This window comes from Dermochelys coriacea, chromosome 3, assembly GCF_009764565.3.
Source record: "Dermochelys coriacea isolate rDerCor1 chromosome 3, rDerCor1.pri.v4, whole genome shotgun sequence".
In the NCBI taxonomy this organism is placed as follows: domain Eukaryota; kingdom Metazoa; phylum Chordata; order Testudines; family Dermochelyidae; genus Dermochelys; species Dermochelys coriacea.
In genome coordinates this window covers 18,516,889-18,541,287 of record NC_050070.1, presented here as the reverse complement: position 1 = coordinate 18,541,287, position 24,399 = coordinate 18,516,889, and the positions used below count along the sequence as shown (strand labels likewise).

General features: G+C 41.6%; 1 protein-coding gene across 5 annotated transcripts in view; it reads left to right on the top strand.

Moving 5' to 3' along the window:
• KLHL29 (kelch like family member 29) overlaps nt 1-24,399 on the top strand; it is a 614,706-nt gene that overhangs the window by 147,789 nt on the left and 442,518 nt on the right. For 2 of the 5 annotated variants that reach the window (XM_043510167.1, XM_038395784.2), the window contains exon 1: nt 3,361-3,478. The exons of the other annotated variants lie outside the window; for them this stretch is intronic. In XM_043510167.1, coding sequence (XP_043366102.1) covers nt 3,452-3,478 — 27 coding nt within the window. In that variant the 5' untranslated portion in view covers nt 3,361-3,451. Of the gene's footprint in view, nt 1-3,360; nt 3,479-24,399 lie in introns of those variants that run through there. 5 annotated transcript variants of the gene reach the window in all.

The following is a 24,399-nucleotide window of genomic DNA, read 5'->3' as shown; positions in this document are numbered from 1 at the left end:
AGGTATCTTGGGATGCACTTTTTGTATAATGTTTGTTTTTGTTGAACATGTTATACAGAGTATCAGAGCTTTAAATTTACTAATTAGGTGGAAAGGAAGAACCATGAGAGGTAGTGGGGAAACTCGTTCTTTTCCATAGATCATACTTTTTGATGACATATCAGAAAATATTCTTGTTCAAAAAAACATTAAGTCTTGGTGTTGGGAATGCTCCATTTGTCTGACCTATTTGTTGCCATACATCCTCTCCATTTCTCATCTGCTGTCCTGGTTCCTTCCTTTCCCACGTTTATAGCATTTTTACATTGTACTGGAAGCTGAAGGAGAGAATGGACTTAAATTTTGCTCTTTTCTGAATAGAATTGCAGTCACAATTGCTCAGTTTCATACTGCTGCTATAGCCACTGCATGTAAAACACCAATGTTAGTAAGGACAGGCTCTAGGTCCTGGTCAATTCCATAAGCCTCTCAAGCTGCAGTTTATGGGGTATTGGGAAAATGTGAGTTTAATGCAATCTAGTGCCATCATAATTAAAGCCCTCAGGAAATGTGTGCCCTACACTGATTTTGAAAGAGCCATTTGAATGACCATTGTCCTTTTAAAAATTTGGTCATGTTATTAGAGGCTAACGAATATAAGATAAACACACGTATAGTGCACAGTTTTTTTATCAATTTAAGGACATTTAGTTTTGTAAATATTAATACTGTCATTGTTCAGGGCAACTGCACCTTCTATTTCCCCTCAGTGGTTTAGCAAGGGCACCACCCACTGTCAGGCTTCCAGCACTCCAGCTGTTGCCTTTTTTGGTGAGGACCCTTGACTGGCCCTTCTGACTGGGTTATTTCCAGGCTTCATAGTTCCCTGCCTTCGTTGTGTTATTCCCAGCAGAGACAAGCTGCTCAAACACTCCTGCTTGCTTTCTCTTCAGAGATTGATAACAGAGCGATTGTCAACAGTAATAAGTACCACAAAGCTCGCTCTTAAGATAAAAAAGCACTACAGAGAAAACGGATTAAAACCAATCAAGAACCCACATGCATGCTAATAAGCTTATCATGGTCCACCCCACCCCTAACATGGATTCTGGAAGGAGCAGTCCTTCAAATCCTCACACACAGGAATTCCTTGTGGGTACGAGTTCACCGCAACTTCATCTCAGAACAAGCACACAGTCTTATGGGGCCTCAGTAGCCCAAGCCTTTCAATCCTTCCTAAGGATTGGAGCTCTCTCAAGATCAGGGATCCTATCCATTTGCTGGATCAGGAAGAAGATCCTGAGCCAGTTTAAAACCAAGTTATTTATTCAAAAATCCTTCCTTTGTCAGCTGGTCTCTGGAGAATCCAGTTTGAACTATTATGTGAGCACCTTTCCACAGGGTGGCTTCAAAGGGCTGATAACAGTGGAAATAGATTAGCATCCCCCTCCTGCTAGAGAAGGCACATGCAATGCCACAATAACATATACACAATTTCATTTTTAATACTATGTTACCCCAAAGGTATTAACTCTAATTAGGCAATCTTAAACTTCATTGAATTAAGTTAATCTTAATTCTGTAAGGTTTGTTTAGGATGTTACAGGATATGGTCAGTCTATGACAAACACCTTTTATTGGCTATGTTTAAATCCTTTTTGAGTGTTTCTGTTCTGTATTATTTGGGAGTGGAGGGAAGCAATATCCATTGTGAGAAGAAATTCTCTCACAATGATGAAATATTTCTCTAGCATGGGCTGGGGTTTGTACCAGTGTCTGTCTCTTTCTAAAATTTGGAGAATCTTACTGCTGTTCTGGCCAAATGCTCCTACCTTCCCCTGCAGGCTCATTCCTCCTCCTTTGAGCACTACAATGTGTGACTCCTCTTCCCTCTCTTTTCCATGCAGAAGTTGTCTATTGGCATGTCTTCCCTCCTGCTTCTTTTCTAATTTATGATGTATCACTCTTCCTCTTTCTTTACCTTGGATTCTTCCACTGATCCTCTATTACTTTTCACACTAGCATTCCTTCTCGCCATTTAGCCTCCTACATTCTGGCCCTCACATCCTCAACTGACCTTTGATCCTGAATCAGTGCTGTCATTCATGGCCACTCATTCATCCTCATTCCACCAGCACTGCTCCTTCTCTTACTTTTTTTATCACAGAATTCCCCTCTTTCTGATCACTGTCCTATTTCTGTCAGTATTGTGTGATTCCCTCCAACACCTAAACTTCTTCCTGCCTGCTCTGTAACTTCTAATCTAATGCATCAGCATCCCTGAGTTCTCTGCTACTCATGTTCCATTCCTGTCCTCTGTGAACTCCACAATTGCCTTTTTTTCCCCTTTCTCTCACTTCACTGTCATCTCACAAAACCCTGGCCTTGGCTAATCCCTCTTGCCTATTTTTTCTGTTCCTACTATCGTACAACCAAATGCCATGAGAGGAATCATATGACCCCGTAGATTTCCTCCATTACATGTCTGTTTTCTTCTTTTATCACTGCCCCCTCACTCCCAAAGCAACTCTGCTTCTCCCTCATTGAGTTCAATGCCTGGAGTCCTCATAACCTGTTTCTCACCTTCAACTACCTCCTCAAGCCCTTTTTCCCTCTACATCATCTCTCTCATATCCACGATCTTGCCAACACTGTAAAGGAGAAAATTGACAGGATCTCAAATTATATTCTTCTGTCCCATTTACTCCCATCTACTACCATGCTCCTCTTCCAACTTCCTCTCCTTACATTTTTCTCAGTTACCAAACTTGAGATCTTCCAACTCCTCTCTTCTTCCAACTCCTCTGTCTGGCTGCTTGCTCCTCCTCCTTTGTCCTAGCTCCTCCTCCTTTGTCCTAGCTTCTCCTCCTTTGTCCTGCTATCCTTTCTACTTCCTCACGCTGAACCTTTTGTTTCTCTGTGTACAAATATACCTTAGTATCCTTGGAAAAGCCAACCATTTTTTCTTTATACACAATCTCCTTTTGTCCCCTTCACTTATAAATATGTCTATCACGTTGTCAACAACAGCCACATGAACTTCTTCACTGCAGATTCACTGCTAGTTCTGCCCCAGTCTGCCATTTCCCCTCTCTACCCCATGTGAACTGTTCTCACCAAAGTTCCAGTGGACTTCTCCAAACTGGGTCTGGAGGATTGAATTCCATCTCCTTTTACTTTTATGCTGTTAATCTCCTTCCTCCTTGGCATCTTGTCTGCTCTTGGTTCTGCAGCTCTGTCCTCTCTTGATTACCCTCCAGTCTCTCCAGCCACATGTTCTCTATCTGCTTGGGCAGCAATTTCTGTTCTTCTAATCTCCATCTATTGGAGTTCCTCAGTGTTCTTCACCTCCTCTTCTTTTTCCTCTACATTCTGTCCTAGGGTGACCTCTTCCTCTTCTCCTCTGCTTTGAGGAGAGACTGACAGAGCAGCCTGGGAGATAGAAGGAGAACCAACATAAAAGAGTGATGGAATGTCAGGGAAGGGGAAATTATCAAAGGTATGTATATAAAAGGTAGTAAAAAGGTCAAGGAAGGTCTGGATATATTCCAATCCTTCAGACATAGCCAGGAAACGATCACTAGGGACTTTGATAGCAGTTTCTCTAGAGTGCACAGGGGAGAAAGCGGGCAGAGGGGATCCAGCAGAATCTCCAACTTGTAGAAATATTTACAGCATAAATATGCTTTAGTTTAGTAACCAGTTGCCTTAACGACTGTTGGATTATACTGTAAATCGATGTGTAATGTACCTGATGACATATTTGAAAAATATAGTAAATGAAGGGTTCTGATGGGAGTTCACTCTTCCCTTCCTAAATAAAAGCATGGGTGGAAGAAAAGAAGTTGTGCAATAGCGGTATTTTTGTTGACTGTCCAGGCCAGTGATAACTCTGCTTGCATATGCACTTTTCTGACCCATAGGTCTATTTTAGGTTCTATGTGGAACCATTTCCATGCTAGTGATCATAAAGTTCTTGTAATGAATCATCTGCATTTGGGATTGTTAACATGTCTTGAGATAGTTCTGCACACAAACTTTTGGTTCTTCCTGATACAAGAAGAAGGAGACAGCAGTAGGGTACTAGTCCTTTTCCTCTACCCTGCACCCTATAAAATTGTTGAGGCAAAGTGCCGAGTTAGGCTGGGCACCACATGGGAGAGAGACAGAGGAGAAAGTACAAGCAGTTAACCCCTGACACACACACTAACATATTTTAACCATTGTCTGATTCATTAGATAGCGACGCTATGTCTCCAGCAGGTGTAGGTAATTAAAACTTGGCAGGTTCACTTTCAAAAAATGCAGGCATGCTGCATTTTCTATTAGCACTCTTGATCTCTGCTAGCTTGCCTGCCATGCTAGCAGTGCTGACCTGTGACAAAGGGCCTCTCCTAATGGAGTTGCAGGGCAGGGGAGGTGGCTGTTTATAAGCATAAAGGAAAATTTAAGCTTATATTTAACTTTTACATTAAAAAAGTGTCTAGGCCTTTCTTCTTTTCAAATAACCTTCAAAATGTAAACCAACGTAATTAATGCACAGTGGCCACCAGGGCTGAAAGCTCATCACCTATTTCATTTTCCTAATGGTTGTCAGTCTCTCACAGTCACCCAGTACTGGCCTTCAAGGTCTGGAAATGCTATAGCCATCGGTCCCTTGATTTTTAGGAAGACCCAAGATCAGTTCACAGCTGGACAGAGCAGGGATGCCCAGGGTACTGCTGATAGAACTCAGGTTGGTGTTTGTGTAACATTGATAGATCACAGTCATCGGGATTGAACCTGGGACCTCGGGAGCTTAGTGCATGAGCCTCTCCTGCATGAGCTAAAAGCCACCTAGCTGTTAGCTAAGGCTGTAGAGCAAACTCCTCTTTCTCTCTCGTGTCTCGGTGCCACTAGATGGGACAGAACACCACACCCAGGAGGTGTGTGGGTTACACTTGTTCCCTGCAGTACATTACATGGAATTGAACCAGGTTCTCTGCTGAGCAGCCAGCATGACCTCTAACCTCAGGCCAGCTCAGGGGTAGCTAGTAACCTGAGAGGCAGCATGGGTTAATAGAGTAAGAGCAAAGGAATAATCTCTGCTCTGATGCAGTTTCCTGCTGGGGTCACTAAGTGAGACAGACCACCCTGCGATCTAGATCGGTAGCCATATGGTAGCAATTCAGCTGTGTAGCCTGTAAGTTTACTGCTTGTGTCTGTGCCCAGAGTCTGATTCTACATGAGGTCTGACTGCATGCGTGTGCAGGGTAGTGTTAGGCTCCAGTGTTTGCTCACTGGGAGGCTTCATGGAGAGTAAGGTAGAAATAATGTTGTGTGACAGACCTCAGGACCATCTAGTGGGGCTTCACCCAGCTTGCTGTCAGTTCCAGCAGCTCAGCTGGCCAGCAGCTCCACCAAAACTGGATGGTACATTGTGTTGTGTGGCACAAACGAGCAGACCCTGAAAACAGATTACCCTATTTGAGTGTGAATTGTTCTGGGATTGTTTTATTTCTAATTATTAAGGCAGAGTGGGTTGTGAGCTGGAGGGCAGCCAGAATCAGTGTTTATATATATAAAATCTTTGGGAGGTTGGGACGTGAATGGACTGCTCAGCTGGTGGCTGGATTGATGATGCACAGGAACGTCTGTGCCAGATTTCTCCAAAAGCTGATGTCTGTAAAATCCTGAGTCTGAAAATTGTTGTTACTATCAGACCCATGAAGTGTTGAGTGGAGTATGGAAGTGAGATCTACGGGAGCACCTGTCATATAGTTACTTTTATGCCTTTCCTGCGTGCCAGGTTTTCCTAGCTATTCTGTTTTTTCTGCCAAAGCATGTTGCAATCTTGACCCTCAGAACCAGTACTGTTGCAAACATGTAGTATGTTGGTTTAAGCATCTCTTAAAACCTTTAATTCAGAGATCCCCAAACTGTGAGGCACGCCCCCCTAGGGGGACATGAAGGAATGTTTGCGGTAGGTAGGGAGCACCGCCCTGCTCTGCTCCCAGCTGTGTTCCGGCCCCGCCCCTAGTCCCAGGCCCGCCTCCACCTGCAGCCCCAGCCTTGGCCCCCTTACCTCTGTCGGCATCCCCTGTACAGACAGAGGTAAGGGAGGGTGTGATGCTGAAAAGTTTGGGGACCAGTGGTTTAATCGTTACGCAACTGGTCAGTCATCTTCAGACCATGGGCATATCAATATTGGGTGTCTAGTTGCACACATTGAAACCATCAGTTTTCCTTTGAAAGCACCATTTCACATTCCAAGAGTATATGTTAATTCTCTGTCTTTTGTTTATGGCACACCAATCTCCGTAGTATATAGGCACCAAGAGTTGTATGACTTGATACGAGGCTGCTTCAGCAAGCACATCCCTTGTGGTTGTCTCAGATGATACATAACGGTTGCATCATGTTCCACTAAACTGGAAATAATGTTGCCTACGCAGTAATCATGCACATACTGTTTCTGTTCATGAAGGTGCTCATATACATATGCAAAGTACAGTTCCGCCCGGTAGGGACATCTTGGATTAGTTTAAGTAGCCTTTTCTTATTTTAGCTGTATTCTAAACAGGCTATTCACAGCCTTGGAAAAATTGCTACAAGGAACCCCCCGTCATCTTCTGCACATTCAAAAAGAAATTCTTTTAAGTTCCATACCTTTTCTAGAAACCCATAAACTATAAGGTTGGAATAAGGCATGCCATATTTATAAAGCCACCCTCATTATCAGTTCCAGTGTGCATTGCAGTGACAGTAAACTCTGTTCTCTGTCCTTAGCCATTTTCATAATTGTGGTTCAAGTACCTATTACAGATATTTAGCTAAAACAGACTGGCAAAAGACTTCCGGAAATGACAGTTCCACTGTTATTAGGGCTTTATTGAAGTGGTCAGAATGGCTGATGCATGTTAAGCAATGAGATATAAGATTAATTGTTGGATGACATGCTGCTAATTCTGGTTGCAGTAGGACAATGAGGTCACTAGTATGAGTTCTAAGAAGATTCCTAGGAGGTTACTTTTGGTAACGTCAGTGTTTTGTTCTAAGAAGTAAAATGTGCGTTATCCTATAGAGAATAACTTGTATTTAAATGCTGTTGAGCAGAGCACGAGGTGGAATGTGACCATGGATAAGCTCACACATGCAGCCTACGGCATTTCCAAATCCATGAGACTTGAATTGGTTTGAAATTAGGCTGAATATCTTCTTTCCCTCCATAGTATCTAGGTTATTTTTTCAAATTATTATATTTTTTATGCCTGTGCAGACGATACGTTATGCTGGCATTGATTCACTGAGTGTATTTGTCAGCAGTAAAAATGAATGAAATCCTAGAGGCAAAATTTGAACCAGCTGCTGCTGTTTACCAGCCAGGCTAACAGTGACCCTTACATCTATAAATACTTTCCCCGTGAATTAGAAGCAGTGAACTGAACCCTATTTGTTTTACTCCTGTTTCCCTGATTATATTTCTCACTCTCACTTTTTACTTTTCATGTTCTCTCTCTCTTTTCTTCACCACCTCAAATGCTGTCAAACCCTGCAAGAGAGGGATTAATTTCAAATGACGTAATTAATCATTTGTTAGGAGTATAGCAAATTGTTGGCCTGCGTAGACCTGTAAAGACTTTAACTCTTCTCTTGATATGTGTGATGCTGATTTTTAACAGTGCTGGTTTTAAAGTACAAGTTTGGAATCTTAAAAATACTGGATCATTGTTAGTTTATCACTCTTAATAAGGAACCAATTTCATGTCATCAATTAGTAAATATGTTGTAATGTCATCGTAGCTTTAGGTGAAAATATGTGTAAAAAGATTGCGATTCCCATCCTAACTTATCACCCAAACTCTTTATTTTTATTTATTTAGGCTAGTTTTAGAAATTGGAATGGGACAGAGTTTTATCACAGACATGATAATCAAGTTACATGTTGTTCCAGTTTGGGTTTCCCCTAAGGAATAATATTTACAATATTGCCATTCTTAAGCATTCAAAAATCTTGAGTCAGATCCCAAAATATCATGAGGTTGGATTAAACATCATGAGGTTATTTTTCAAAGTTGGATTCTTTTATTTGCCTTTCAGGTATACTGGGGTAATATTTTTCAATCTTTTCTTTGCAAGCATGAGGTTTTGCATCTTACTTTTTCTTTTTAATGAAAACTGAGCTTTCCTAGCCACATGCCTCTAAGAACTGGTGCTTTAAGAAAAACACCAAATATGACAGATGCAACAAAATCACAAGAGTTGGCAACGCTGCATTTATAACAAAACAACTTAACACAAGTGTATGTACACTCATGCATGTGGACACATATGCACACACACTAATGTGAACAGAGAAAACAACCCAGCTTGTTGCTCAGCCCAGCTCTGTGACCCCAGGTAATTTAGTTTTTTCTGCCCAAAACCGTTCTCCCCCAGATGTCTTTCAATCAGCCATTCTTACAGCTTTTTTCACTGCACATCTTTGTAAGGGGAGGAGGAAATTTCTCTGCAGTAACACTTGTTTCCTTGTGGCACCTTAGAGACTAACAAATTTATTTGAGCATAAGCTTTCGTGAGCTACAGCTCACTTAAGGTGCCACAAGTACTCCATTTCTTTTTGCGAATACAGACTAACACGGCTGCTACTCTGAAACTTGTTTCCTTGATGACCAGATAGTACCCCTTGTGGTTGAAAAGAGTGCTCCACTATAACAAGATGGCCCCAACCACACATTTAGGGCTCAATCCTGGAGCTCTTCCTCATACATGCAACCACATTAACTTTGTGATCCTTCTGGTAAGTGTTGCAGGATCGGGCTCTTAGCTCATAATTGCCTGCTTTATTAAGAAGAATTACTTACAAACACACTTTCAAACTCAGTCAAGGAAGAAATTCTTTTTAACTTTTGGACTTATGTCCTGAGCATCATGGGTAGAATTTCCTTTCTAAGACAACCTTTGTGAGGTTGTGGGGAATAAAGATACTGGCCACCTGAAGCTGTAGTAGTGCAGATTATTATTATTATTTTGTTTAAAGGAGGAAATTAATTGTTAGATTTTTTTATCTAAATGGCTGAGCTTTGCCTTTTATGTACAATCTAAAATAAACATTCAATTGTTGTTGAAAGGAAAGATTGTAATGATATGGTAAAATTGTTTCTATTCTCTTCTTGAAAGACAAAGGAAAATCCAGTAGAACAGATGGGAATCTGCAGACCTATAGTATTTAAAAATAATTGCTCTACCCAATATAAGGTACTGTACTACTATAATTTCAGTGTGGTTTTGCTTGTCCACTTCCTGGGTTGTGTTGTTGTTTGATAGATTAGTCCACATTTCTTCTGCTGGATTAATTCTTTTGGAAGTGGCATCCTTTTTATTCCCTGGGTTGTTATCACAGCAAGAGGAAGAGAAAACATGTGATGAATGAAGAATGTTCATGTTTCTGTATGCCACACATGACGTTAGGGATCCCCTGGGATTTGTTTGTGTTCTTGTATATGTGTGGATGAATGTCTGTGGAATGTCAGCCTAACAACTTCCTACTGACATTATAAAGGGACCATAATAGCATTATATTTTTTAAGACTTATCTCATTGTGTTAACTCTTTCAGCTTCTAATTGCTTCATGCCCTTCCTCACTCTTTCAGTCAATAAGAAAGTTACAATAGCCCGGAAGTTGATTAGACCTTGAAGTTAAAACCAATAATGTCAGAGTGGTAAGCCTTGATCTATGGGGAACAAGAGTTCTGATTTGAGCTCTTTTCCTAAATCTATATTAACTTTCTTTTTGCTTCATGATTGCTTTTTATTCCTCTGTTTCTCTCTCTAATCTATTCCTTTGTGTTCTATTTTCTATTCTTTTGCAGTAAAATACAGAACATCCCATTTAGTGAAATTGACAATTATAGCTCCACAACCTGGAGAAGTAAAGATGAATATACTTTGTGCCTGATAGGTATACCTGTATGCTGAAAAGCCTGCAGAGATGTTAACGTTCTCAATAAAGTATTCCAACACCTCAGGCCTTATACAAAACTAATGGGAAGTCAATGGAGAGACTCTATATGTGCATGAAATACACAGATATTCAGATTGTTGCATTGCCTAGTGCTGTCTACTGCCACGCTCTCTTATTTTGAAAATGTATATTTTCATAAGGTCTGAATCTCGCGTTTGTAAAATAATTTAGCTCTCAACAGCAGCTCCTTTGTACCTATGTGTATGAGTTGCTGATTTTATTTTTTAACTCTAAATTTTAATTCATGTTGGCTATTATGAAACCACAGTGCAGATAATAAACTCAAGAGTGTAAAAACTGGTCTTTTTTTCTCTGATGGCTTCAACTTGTGCTCCAGAATCTAAGCCAGCAGTTTAAAAACATGTTTGCCTCTAGCCATTATGAATTGTCAAGATAGCCTTCAAAATGTGAACCAATGCAATGGTATTTTCCAGTATCTACAGGCATCCTGACACGATTATTCTGATTGCTGTGAATTGCCCTTTTTCATTCATTTTTGAGAGGATGTTAATTGTGAAGACTAAGGATGACAATTTAAATGCCATCATTGATTATTTCACTGCTGATAGAAACATGCTACAGAGAAGACAGATAAACATGTTTTGCAGATTTGCTCAGTCTAATGTTAGTGGCATTTCATTTTCATATAATGAGTGGGTGGAACTTGGGGGAAGAGTACCACCATCCATTTTTGCAGTCTGACTCAAGAGTCAATGTATGCTATTCCCTTCTGATAACCTGATTTCATTGATTTGAAGACCAGAAGGGATCGTTATGATCATCTAATTTGACTTCTGCATAATACAGGCCATAGTGTTTGACCTTGTGATTCTTACACCATCCAGCCCAGCAACTTGTGGTTGAACTTTGAGGTTTTTTGTTTCCTTTTTGACAGTTTAAAGTTTTTCAGTTTTTCTCCATAGTTGGTTGTACCATTGGTTCTCAAACTTTTGCTGGGCTGCAGAAATTGGGCTAATAGCATATTTCCACCTGCTAAGTTACATTAAAAGACATGAAATAGTTTCCAGGGAATTAATTCTCCATGAAAGCAATTGCTGTACTTGCTACAGGAATGTTATCTGATTGTGAACAGGGGTAAGATGAGGTCTACACAATGACAAATAGGAGAGGAGATGATCCATAAGTAAATATCTCTATAAAATGTAGTCCGCACTGAAAACATTTGGGAACCTCTTCTCTGCACCAATTGCCAAACTGCTCCTAAGGCCCTTCTACAAGGCAATTACAGAGAACTCTGAAGGGTTGAGGTCTATATTATAGAATTTGGAATACGTAGCAAGTCTGTGCTCTGACATGTCAAATGCTACTAAGTGACTTTTGATAACATTCAAGATTTTTCTAATAACTAATCCATAGACTTAAAGCCAGAACGGGGGGACCTGTATGATCCTCTAGTCTGACCTGCATAACACAGGCCAAAGAATTTCACCCAATAATCTGTATATCAAGCCCATAATTTCTGTCTCAGCTGTAATATATATTTTAGAAAGACATCCAGTCTGGATTTAGAGATGGAGAGCCAACAACATCCCTTGGTAAGTGGTTCCAATAGTTAATTACTCTCACTGTTAAAAAATCTGCACCTTAGTTCTAGTCTGAATATGTCTAGTTTCAGCTTCCAACCATTGGATGTTGTTATGCCTTTTTCTGCTAGACTAAAATGCTGGGTCTACTTTCGGAAATCTCTTCCCCATGTAGATACTTAGACCATGGTAAGGTCACCTCTTTACCTTCTCTTGGATAGATTAAATAGATTGACCTTCTTAAATCTCTCCCATAAGGCATGTTTTCCAGACTTCACATCATTCTTGTTTTTTTCTTAACCCTTTCCAACTTTTCAAACATCCTTTTCAAAGTGCAGACACCAAAACTGGACACGGTATATCAATAATGGTCTCATTAATGCCATATACAGGGTTATTACCCCCTCCCTACTCCTACTTGATAATCCCCTGCTTACATAGCCAAGCATCCCTCCTAGCTACAGCATCACACTGGGAACTTGTTCCATTGTTTATCTATCAAGAACCCTTCTTAGCTATGGTGTATTGATTTTCCTAGCCTGTTCTCAGGAAAAAAAGTTATCTAAAGGTTAGAAATCCCCTTCATGGCTCAACTTAATATTGATTAATATAACCTTTCAAGCTATTAAGATCTATCAAATAAAGTATTCAGAGACTTTGAAAAATGCATACTAGCCTGCAGGTAAATAATAAAATATCTAAAATTCTTAACTCTGAGATTAGACTGTTCATCTACTGCATGTGAGAATTACATCAATGTGCTAAAAATCTTTATATATTTGTATTTGGGGAATTGGCAGAATAGAAGTTCATTTATGGTAAACCAAGGTTCTGTGTGTTAAGTAACGCAATAGTGCACATCATAGACAAAGAACCTAAAAAATTTCAGTTTTAAACTGGTGAATGTACCAATTTTGTGTACTGAAAGCTCCCACGGCACTTTATAAACTATATATGCAGCAATCATTCCACTCAGCTATGAAATGCAGGCAGCTCTGCGGTAGGACATGGTAGTCTTTGAACAGCACACAGCCACACTGCATGACTGTAGGATGGACATTAAAGAAGAATATTCTATCTAATTGAAACTCTATGGAATATAGGAGGACAGAATGTAATTATCTGATCTGAAGTTTGGCCAAGACACCTAGGGTTAACACTCCTACCATGGGATAGGTGCCATGAGTCTGACTGTAGTGTTCATGATCTCTGTTTTACATCTCATCTGAAAATAGTCAAGAAAGCTGGTTCAGCTGTAAGCACATATATAACTGACATATATAACTTCAGTTTAATTGTGTATCATCCTTTGTGCTTTTAAGATCTACATTACTATTGTTATTATTTATTATTAAAGTTATATATGTACATGATGTACTTTAACAAAATCTAACTTAAGAAATTGAACACATCTTTTGTAAGTTACTGTTTTCTGGGGAGGGGGTCCTATATTTGAATAGATTATTTTTACCTGTCATATAAGAAAGTGTTTGGATTTTTTATATGGAACCTTTTCTCAGATTGCAGCCTGCAGCAAATATTTTAAGTAACATCATAAAACACCCCAAACTGAGATTTATAATGGATACCTGACCAAACCTTCCTTACAGTGCTATAATTGCCAGTATAGCAGTAGTTTCTGTTGTTCTCCTCACATGAATGTTGTCTTTTTGGTTCACAATGACTAGGCAATTGAAGCAATTTATAGTTTTTCTTTGTAAGACTGAACATTCCCTTCCTCATGCTGTTGTCTCTGACAGCTGGATGTTACTCTCTAACACCAACAAGACCAAATGTCTCTGCTTTACTGTGTGCTTTATTACATCTTTACCTACACATTTGACCTGAAGGCTCATCCTGTGTGTATTATGGGGTGTTTCCTTTGCTGTTCTAGTAGCAAAAAGCTGCTTAAGGTGGACCTATAATGCCCTGATCCTGTTAATATGACATTACTTTTGCAGTCAGAAGAGCAGCCTGTTCCGATATTTACCATGAAAATTGAATTATGTAAGTGCACCCAAGAATATGGGATGGGTGCATGGCTGCTTCCTGGTAATTAAAATAAATACACCTGATCAGGAAAGGTCAGGCCTTGGAATGGTAAAATCCTATGTGTAAGCTTATATTCATCTCTGGGATTAGGTAACAGAGAGAAATGTGTAGCTTCTGGATTTTTTTTTCTGGATACTGGATTTGTTCTTGACTTGTTATCTCTGACCCAAAAGTTTTCTATACAGTTGAAGATCTTTTTAAAAAATACTTCTTGCTTCAGCTGATTCCTTAGCCAGTAATTTTTTGTCCTTTGCTTTGCTCCTGCAGTTTTTCTAGTCTTTTGGATAAAATAATGAAAAAACACTTACATTTTTCCCCTCCCTGTAACATTTAGCCTCTCTCATTATAGCAAAATATTGCATTTTACATGCCAAACATTAAAACCTGCTTTCTAAAAATGGTAACAGTATTTAATAACTAATTATTCTAATGATCCTGCAGAAATGCTTGAGACCTGTTTTAGTAGTGGTGTCAATTACAGCCATCTGCACAATGAATAAAGGAACCATGGCCCAGCTGTAGAGTTGAAACATGTTGACATTTTCCTACGGGCAACCATATGGTACTTAACGAAAGCGAATTGTTCACACTGCAAACTGCTCTGCTCCTGATGAATGATAACGTTTTGTTCTGGAAAATAGTTCCACAAATGCATGGAGTATTTTTAAATGCCGGAGGCGTCTCTAAGTGACAGGCTATAAAGGGCAAGGCCCTGTGAAGAAAAAAAAAAAAAGCACACTTTTTCTTTTGCTTAGGAGTTCTAGCACATCCTTCCTGGTTCTAAATCATAGTGTCCCCTTTGTGAATATACAACCCTGAATCTGTAAATTGTATTTAATTTAGTATAGGAAGGATAGAAATGTAATTCTCATTTGCCATAACCATGTTGGAGCTTGAAGCTGGTATGAGCTTTAAAATAGCAAATCTGAAGCTGTGTAGAATTCGTAACAGTTTGCCTTGCATATGGGCAGAAATGTGTGCAACATCTAAAACAGGGGTGGGCAAACCTTTTGGCCTGAGGGCCTCATCGGGTTTCGGAAATTGTATGGAGGACGAGTTAGGGGATGCTGTGCCCCTGCCCCCTATCCGGTCCCCCTTTGCTTCTCACCCCCTGATGCCCCTCCCCGGGACTCCTGCCCCATTCAACCCCCCCTGTTCCCTGACGGTCCCCCTAGGACCCATGTCCCATCCACCCTGCCCCCGCTCCCTGTCCCCTGACTGTCCCCAGAACCGCTGCCCCTGACTGCCCCCCATTGCCCCATCCAACCCCCTCTCCTTCCTGACTACCCCCCAGGATCCCTGCCCCCATTCAATCCCCCCTCCCTGTTCCACACCCCCGCCCCCTGACCACCACTCCGAACTCCCCTGCCCTCTATATACCGCCTCCCTGCTCCCTGCCCCCTTACTGTGCAGCGCAGAGCACCGGTGGCTGGCAGCGCTACAGCTGCGCCGCCCAGACCATTGCCCAGCCGCCCAGAGCATTGTGCTGGTGTAGTGTAGTAAATTGCTCTCCGTAACTGCTACCAGTAGCACATTCCTACGTGGAGCAGTTTAATACAGTACACTGGCAGCATGGTGCTCTGAGGCTGCGGGGCAGGGGGAGCCGTGGGGGAGGGGCCATGGGCGATCCTCCCAGACCACGAGCTCAGGGGCCGGGCAAGAGGGTCCCACGGGCTGGATGTCACTGTTACAGCACCAACAAAATGTAGGTCTTTTCTTAGAAAATTGCCCTCAGTCCTTCTCCTTAGAAACGACAGTGCATTTTGTTTTCCTGTTTGTGCAATGGAGGGCTCAAGAAACTGATAATGGGATTCATAGCCTTTCACCCCCAGGTCACTGATTTGAAATCTGAACCAGATCAACAGTGATAGAAAGCTGGTGCCATTTCATAGTTGATAAGTAATCATTTGGACAATGTGAAATGAGTTTTTTGTCTCAGTACATTTCGTACTGTCCATTTTGCACAAATAGCCATCATCAGTTACCTGAATTAATGATTTTATTGGTCTCAAATTAGTTATTTTAATGTTATTACTTTTTAGATGAAATACAGTTGTTAAGGAATTTGGTATATATTTGACATTCTATTTGTATGGTTAATAATAAACATCCCAAACCTGGGAATATTAAACTGTTCTGTGTGATATACGGCTTTTGTGAGCATTGACTTGTTTCTGTGTTGATGCATATTGATGGGGCAGTAAAGAGCTGCTGGTGGGGTTCCTTTTTACTTTTCCAATGGGTATATAGAAAACTTCATTGTTTGTTAATCCATCACACTTCGCAAGCACTGAAGTAACTTGAAACAACTTGATAGAGCTTGTTGTCGCTGATAGAGATGATGTTGTAACAGCTCTTTGCCTTGGACTTCAAGGTTCTCATTACGTGTCACACCAGGGCTACAGTAGAACCTCAGAGTTACGGACACCTCGGGAATGGAGGTTGTCTGTAACTCTGAAATGTTCATAACGCTGAACAAAGCACAGTTCGGGCTTCAGATCCAACAGCGGATACTCCAGGCCAGGTTTCAGCAGCAACGAGCTCCCCACTCAGCACTGGCATGAGTTTGCAAGCTTGTCCCCCTCTGGACAGGGGTGTGTGTGTGTGTGTGTGTGTGTGTGTGTGTGTGTGTGTGTGTGTGTGTGTGTGTGTGTGTGTGTGTGTGTGTGTAAACAGTGTGTGCGGGGAGGGGTGAAAGCAGCACAGACCCCAGCGCAGCTCCTGCTCTGCTGGCTCTGGCTGCCTTGGGCTGGTAGCCCCAGTGTCTTACCCTAAGTGGCTGCCCTGTGCGTGAGGGTGGGGTTGAGGTGGGAACAGGCAGCCCAGATGTGCCTACCTTTGAGATGCAATATAGGCACAGTACAGTATTTGGGTTTTGTTCCTCTGCTTTCCTCCTGATCGGTTACTTCTGGTTTCACATGGTCTCTGGTTGACCGGTCAGTCCATAATTCTGGTGTTCGTATCTTTCAGGTTCTACTGTATTTGCAAATTCACAGTAGCAGAAGAGGTGCAATCAAGAGATCTTGGAACAGGAGGACTTGAGCAAAAGGAAAAGTCTTTGTTAGCTATTAGCAATATGTGGTTCTGTAACATTGTTGAGAGACTCCAGATAGTACTGTTGCAGATGGACTTGTTAATACTGAATGCACAAAAGTTAGCACTAGAAAAAAATGCTTATTCTCAGCTGGGATGCAGTTTATTGTGGAGGCAGAGTCTGTCACCTGTAAAATATGGGATGTAGGGGGAGGTTTCCCCTGGAACTGTCTCTAAGATCTATTTTCTTACATGCAGTTATCGCCTACAGGTTCTATCCAACTATACAGCAAATCAAATCACTGCATGGTGCAAAAACATTGCAAGGCCTGTGAAACACAAACAGCTGTGATCTAAGATGCACTAGCCAGTTAATTACTGAGTGCATTATGCTTTATACTTCTTGGTATTTGATCTGTTACAGAATCACCATTTGGTGCAGTAAATCTTCCTTACTTTTAATTAATAGTAACTTATTGTTATTGTAATAATTTCAGTCTAACATTTACTTTAAAAAAGAACCTTTGTGCAGGAATGTAGTGGGAAATGTTTCTTTATCTGAGAGGCAAATGTTTATTATAATGGGAGGAAAATGTTACTAGTGTTTGTTGAGTACTGAGTTTATGCTCATACTATACAGAAAGGAAAACACAACCCCTGTGAAAGCTTGTATTCAACTTCAAACTCAGACAAGGCAGGTTAGATATACAACACCTGATAACAGCTCAACCTTAGTTTACAAGCTTATTTAAAGAGTGAACTCCTTGGGGCAGAAATCTTGTCTGCTTAATAGCCATAATGCATCATGTATACCTGTGGTGGCATATAAGTGTATGTCTGAGGGATTTGACGGAAGAGAGAGGTAAGTCATACTAGGTGTAAGGGAGGCATGAAAGACTTTCAGCGGGTGAGTGGGAGATAGATGCAGTGTCTATAAGGAGGAAAGCTGGGACGAGAGTAAGTACTGAGAGGGTCCAGGGGAGGAATGAGAGTGCTGATGTATGTGGGTGAGGAGTCATGTAGTGACTTAAAGTTTATAAATAATAGTTACCGGGCACAAAGCATTAGTCATAGTATAAATTCCACAATGTTTGTTCGTGAAGGGAATGAATTAAAAAATTACAAACTATGGATACTCCCAGCACTGGGCTGCTTAGCATACAGGTAGCCCATGGTGTTTTCTTAAAATGAAATATGCAGAGTAGATTAAAGGAAAACATAATGGTGATAAATTTAGTCAACCCCTGGGTATGAGAAAAGGCGTCTGAAGCACCCAGCCCACAATGTTGCCAGCTCCTATGATTTTATCATGAATCTTGTGATATTTGGTGTTTTGGTTATTTGTTTTGTTGGGGGGGGGGCTGGTAAAGGCTCAGCTTCTGGATTCATGTGAGTAGGTGAGAATCTCAGTTTTCATTAATAAATTTTTACAAGATTATAGCCCTCATGTTTATGGAGAAAAGCTTGAAAATGTGACCAAATGCACCCTAATGGCCCAAAAATCAAAAGGCAAATTATCATAATCCATTTTTTATAATCTTGTAATTTTTTTAAGCCAGTCCCATGAGTTTTGAACACTTGAGGCTGGCAGTACTGCCACCAGCCACAGCTGTGCATCATAAAGCCAATCTCTGACACACCACAAAGGAAACAGCCATGTATTCCTTTGAGAGTCCATAGCTTCAAATCTTACAGTCAGTTAAATGTTTTAATGCTTGGTCACTCCTGCAAGGGATGGCTGAGCTGTGCGGGATCACCAGTACGGCAACCAGTATGCTACTTTATTACTCACAGTCTAATATGGCAAAGCTAGTAGAACGGAGCGTGAGCACTTCGGGCTGATAAGAACACTGTGGGCAGCATAGGTCATTGGTGTTGCCAACCATAGGTGCTGATTCCATTGGTGTTCCAGAGCTGGAGCACCCATGGGGAAAAAACAAGAGTGGGTGCTCAGCACCCACTGGAATCCCCACGGATCAGCTCATTCCCTTTCCCCTCCCCCTTCAGCGCTTCCTGCCTGCCAACAGACCCTGCTGATCAGCTCCTCCTCCTCCCTCCCCAGCACCCCCTGGGAAATCAGAAAGCTAGCGCCTCTGTTGCCAACTCTCATGAATTTATTATGAAACATGTGGTTTTTGATCTCTCCTGCAGGAGCTGTTGTGAAAATGTTTTTTCATAGAGTTGAAGGCCATAAGGGACTAGCTGATTATTTAGTCTGACCTTGTATATATCACTGGGCACCAATCCCACCAGTACCCAAACACTGAACCCAACAACCAATTTAGACCAAAATATTACAGCTCACAGGTGACTATACTGTTATGTGCCACAGTTAGAGAATAGGAGGGACTGAGATGCATCAATGCTTGAGGCCCCTGCAATGGGAGGGAACTGATTAAGCGAGATATGATGAAATAATCCCAGCAAGTGGCCCGCACTCCATGCTGCAGAGGACAGTGAGAAACTCCCAAGGTCATGAGGAAAGGCCTGGATGAAAATTCCTTCCCAACCCACACATGGTGATCAGTTAGATCCTAGTATATGAGCAAGAACTAGCCAACTAAGCTCGTGAGATCTCAGAGCACTGTCCCACTCTGCCCAGCATCCCTTCTCCAGTGTGGTAAGCTCTTGCTTTAATGTGTTTTTGGACCATATAGAGAGCCCTCTTACAGAAAGTCTTCATAATCCTTACTGTTATTAAGGCCTCATATTACTACTTTGGGAAATAACTATTGTTCAACTATCTTAATGGGTGTGATAGCTCAGAGCTTCCACAAAGTCAATTCAAGCATAGCTAGGATTAGGACTCAAGGTTTTAATATAATAGATCCAACTCTCATCCACTTTAGCACACTGATTTTCACAAGGAATATGCCAAATTAGGTGCTTGTGTAACCCATGCTAACGCAGTGTGGCTCTCTGTCACCTTGTAAGGGTAGACCAAATCTAGGAGGTTTGATTCTGCTATTTGCCACTCTGCTAATAGGCCTGGTTCATCAGCTCAGAGGCCCTGGGTTCCATCCCCAAAGATGACCAAACAGGGGCATTGTTATCCGTGGCTAGACAGTCTGTAACCACTAGACCACGCTCTGCTCCCAGCAATAGGAATTAGCAATCCTATGCCTAGCATTCCATTACTGTCTCACAAATAGTGTAACCCACTGGCAGTGTGTACAGTTAACTCCCCACCCTCTTTGCACAATTAATAATGGCTCACCAGCACACAATTTAATACTTTAGAATAGAGTTTTCTTTTAGAAAATCATTTCTAGTTAGAAAAAATATATTTGCAGCAAGCAAATACCCATGTTGGTGAGTAAAAGCACACTGTTCACTATTTTAGTCTCCAAATTTAGGCTTAGAGGGTTTTTCCTTAAACTTAATAATAATAATAAAAAAGACTCTTTAAAAACAAAATCCTAATGAAAAGTATTTTCTTTGGGTCTAAACCTTTTTCTTCACTTGCCAACTCCTTTTGGTTACGGGATTAAAGCTCTTGTGTTCATCTCTTGGTTTTGTTTTGTTTTTCTTTAAGTAAAATTGTGTATAATTTTTTCCACTAAAAGTCTCCCATGCCATGGCATTTCAGTTATATTCAGTATTGGCAGTCTAAACCATGTGGCACTATTCTAGTGCACAAATACTAAAAAGTGAAACTAATTATAAACAATGTGAAACAGACTGTATGTAAGGGAGCAGTATGACTGCTCAGAGCTCCGGTACGAAACTGTGGAAAAACCTGAGTGTCTCTGGATTAAGTTTAGAAGTGTGTGCAACAAGAGTGATGTCATGGTGGGAGTCTGCTATAGACCACCGGACCAGGGGGATGAGGTGGATGAGGCTTTCTTCCGGCAACTCACGGAAGCTACTAGATCGCATGCCCTGATTCTCATGGGTGACTTTAATTTTCCTGATATCTGCTGGGAGAGCAATACAGCGGTGCATAGACAATCCAGGAAGTTTTTGGAAAGCGTAGGGGACAATTTCCTGGTGCAAGTGCTAGGGGAGCCAACTAGGGGGAGCGCTTTTCTCGACCTGCTGCTCACAAACCGGGTAGAATTAGTGGGGGAAGCAAAAGTGGATGGGAATCTGGGAGGCAGTGACCATGAGTTGGTTGAGTTCAGGATCCTGACGCAGGGAAGAAAGGTAAGCAGCAGGATACGGACCCTGGACTTCAGGAAAGCAGACTTTGACTCCCTCAGGGAACAGATGGCCAGGATCCCCTGGGGGACTAACATGAAAGGGAAGGGAGTCCAGGAGAGCTGGCTGTATTTCAAGGAATCCCTGTTGAGGTTACAGGGACAAACCATCCCGATGAGTCGAAAGAATAGTAAATATGGCAGGCGACCAGCTTGGCTTAATGGTGAAATCCTAGCGGATCTTAAACATAAAAAGAAGCTTACAAGAAGTGGAAGGTTGGACATATGACCAGGGAAGAGTATAAAAATATTGCTCGGGCATGTAGGAAAGATATCAGGAGGGCCAAATCGCACCTGGAGCTGCAGCTAGCAAGAGATGTCAAGAGTAACAAGAAGGGTTTCTTCAGGTATGTTGGCAACAAGAAGAAAGCCAAGGAAAGTGTGGGCCCCTTACTGAATGAGGGAGGCAAGCTAGTGACAGAGGATGTGGAAAAAGCTAATGTACTCAATGCTTTTTTTGCCTCTGTTTTCACTAACAAGGTCAGCTCCCAGACTGCTGTGCTGGGCAACACAAAACGGGGAAGAGATGGCCAGCCCTCTGTAGAGATAGAGGTGGTTAGGGACTATTTAGAAAAGCTGGACGTGCACAAGTCCATGGGGCCGGACGAATTGCATCCGAGAGTGCTGAAGGAATTGGCGGCTGTGATTGCAGAGCCCTTGGCCATTATCTTTGAAAACTCGTGGCGAACGGGGGAAGTCCCGGATGACTGGAAAAAGGCTAATGTAGTGCCCATCTTTAAAAAAGGGAAGAAGGAGGATCCTGGGAACTACAGGCCGGTCAGCCTCACCTCAGTCCCTGGAAAAATCATGGAGCAGGTCCTCAAAGAATCAATCCTGAAGCACTTAGAGGAGAGGAAAGTGATCAGGAACAGTCAGCATGGATTCACCAAGGGAAGGTCATGCCTGACTAATCTAATCGCCTTTTATGATGAGATTACTGGTTCTGTGGATGAAGGGAAAGCAGTGGATGTATTGTTTCTTGACTTTAGCAAAGCTTTTGACACGGTCTCCCACAGCATTCTTGTCAGCAAGTTAAGGAAGTATGGGCTGGATGAATGCACTATAAGGTGGGTAGAAAGCTGGCTAGATTGTCGGGCTCAACGGGTAGTGATCAATGGCTCCATGTCTAGTTGGCAGCCGGTGTCAAGTGGAGTGCCCCAGGGGTCGGTCCTGGGGCCCGTTTTGTTCAACATCTTCATAAATGATCTGGAGGATGGTGTGGATTGCACTCTCAGCAAATTTGCGGATGATACTAAACTGGGAGGAGTGGTAGATACGCTGGAGGGGAGGGATAGGATACAGAAGGACCTAGACAAATTGGAGGATTGGGCCAAAAGAAATCTAATGAGGTTCAATAAGGATAAATGCAGGGTCCTGCACTTAGGATGGAAGAATCCAATGCACCGCTACAGACTAGGGACCGAATGGCTCGGCAGCAGTTCTGCGGAAAAGGACCTAGGGGTGACAGTGGACGAGAAGCTGGATATGAGTCAGCAGTGTGCCCTTGTTGCCAAGAAGGCCAATGGCATTTTGGGATGTATAAGTAGGGGCATAGCGAGCAGATCGAGGGACGTGATCGTTCCCCTCTATTCGACACTGGTGAGGCCTCATCTGGAGTACTGTGTCCAGTTTTGGGCCCCACACTACAGGAAGGATGTGGATAAATTGGAAAGAGTACAGCGAAGGGCAACAAAAATGATTAGGGGTCTAGAGCACATGACTTATGAGGAGAGGCTGAGGGAGCTGGGATTGTTTAGTCTGCAGAAGAGAAGAATGAGGGGGGATTTGATAGCTGCTTTCAACTACCTGAAAGGGGGTTTCAAAGAGGATGGCTCTAGACTGTTCTCAATGGTAGCAGATGACAGAACGAGGAGTAATGGTCTCAAGTTGCAATGGGGGAGGTTTAGATTGGATATTAGGAAAAACTTTTTCACTAAGAGGGTGGTGAAACACTGGAATGCGTTACCTAGGGAGGTGGTAGAATCTCCTTCCTTAGAGGTTTTTAAGGTCAGGCTTGACAAAGCCCTGGCTGGGATGATTTAACTGGGACTTGGTCCTGCTTTGAGCAGGGGGTTGGACTAGATGACCTTCTGGGGTCCCTTCCAACCCTGATATTCTATGATTCTATGACTACCTTATTTTCACTTCCCAAACAAAGTGAATTGCAGAAAGTAAATGGATAAGTGGTGAGAAGTTAATCATATATTTTTAAATCTTGCTCACTTTTAATAATCTAAAGTGGTGATAGCAATATATGTAAGAAGATATAAGTAATATATGAATTAACATGATATTATCCCATGTAAATGCCATGGTGTATTAGTAAAATAACCAAGCAACCAACCAATCCCCTTACACCTTTGTGAATCTGACCGAATGTCTGCGTTAATATTTTCTAAAGGAAGCAAAGATAACTCCATTGCCGAAGCATATACAACACTTTACGTTTTTGTTTAAATACTTTCCACCAGAACTGACAAATTCTATTGATCAATACAAATTATTTTAATTTCCAAACATTTCCTTTGACTTGAACTACCAAATAAACTGTACATAGTCTCAGAAGTGACTGAAGGACAGATTCTCCTCTGGAACTCACTTCTTTAACAGTTTTTACAGATAACATTAAACTGAAAATGACAGAAGTGAATTTAAGACATGGCAGATAGTCATTGTACTTTTGAATGTTTTATCAGCTTAATCCTCATTCTCGTTCCCTTTACAGGGTGTGTTAAAATATAGGATAACACTGTGATAATTGCTGCTTTGTTGATTCAATATAGGCTGGTTTGCAGGTATTCTTTATTATGAGATGGTTACTTATACTGAAAAGGCAGAACCTCTGTATTGCATGGATAAAACTGATGCAGAGGTGGATTTGCTGCCATTGGTTGGCAGTAGAGAGATGAATATATGTAATATATAATTTTACAGTAGGATAAAACACAGCTTTCATTAAAGCAACCAGCAGCATATAGTTCCCTTCAAGTTTCAGTACTGATAAGGAGAGCTTCTGGCACAGAAGTTGACTTCTTACATAGCCAGTACACAATATCACACCAACTCTTTACTTCATCTCTTTACCCAAAGCTAAGGTTACCTGTCTGGGCCCCATGTTATCACATCGTGTACATCTTAGCTTCCAGTGTAATTTAAAGGAGAGAACTGCATGAGGCACCTCTGTAGGCTGTCAGTTCTAGAACTCTCTGGTACTGGTAAGTTACCTTTCATCCTGGGAGATCCCATAGCTCTTTACAGACTCTGTAGAGGAGTCACTTCATCTACTTTAGAAATGCAGACAGTTCTGAGGTGGAATTGACAAAATCTAAATTTGGCCTGGACAAAAAGGAAACAGCATTATTTTTAAGGGTGAGCAAAAAAGTGACATGGGATCGTTTAATGGCCACATTTTTATAATTATTTGAAAATAATAATTTTAAAATAATTTAAAACGTGTTACTTTTATTATTTGTGTTGTGAAAGTCCCTAGACACCAAGTCATGGACGCAGACAGATAAGGAAGCGCAAGGAAACAATAAGATAACACTGGTCTGTATGATAAGCAGCGGTCTCTGCATACCAGCTGCC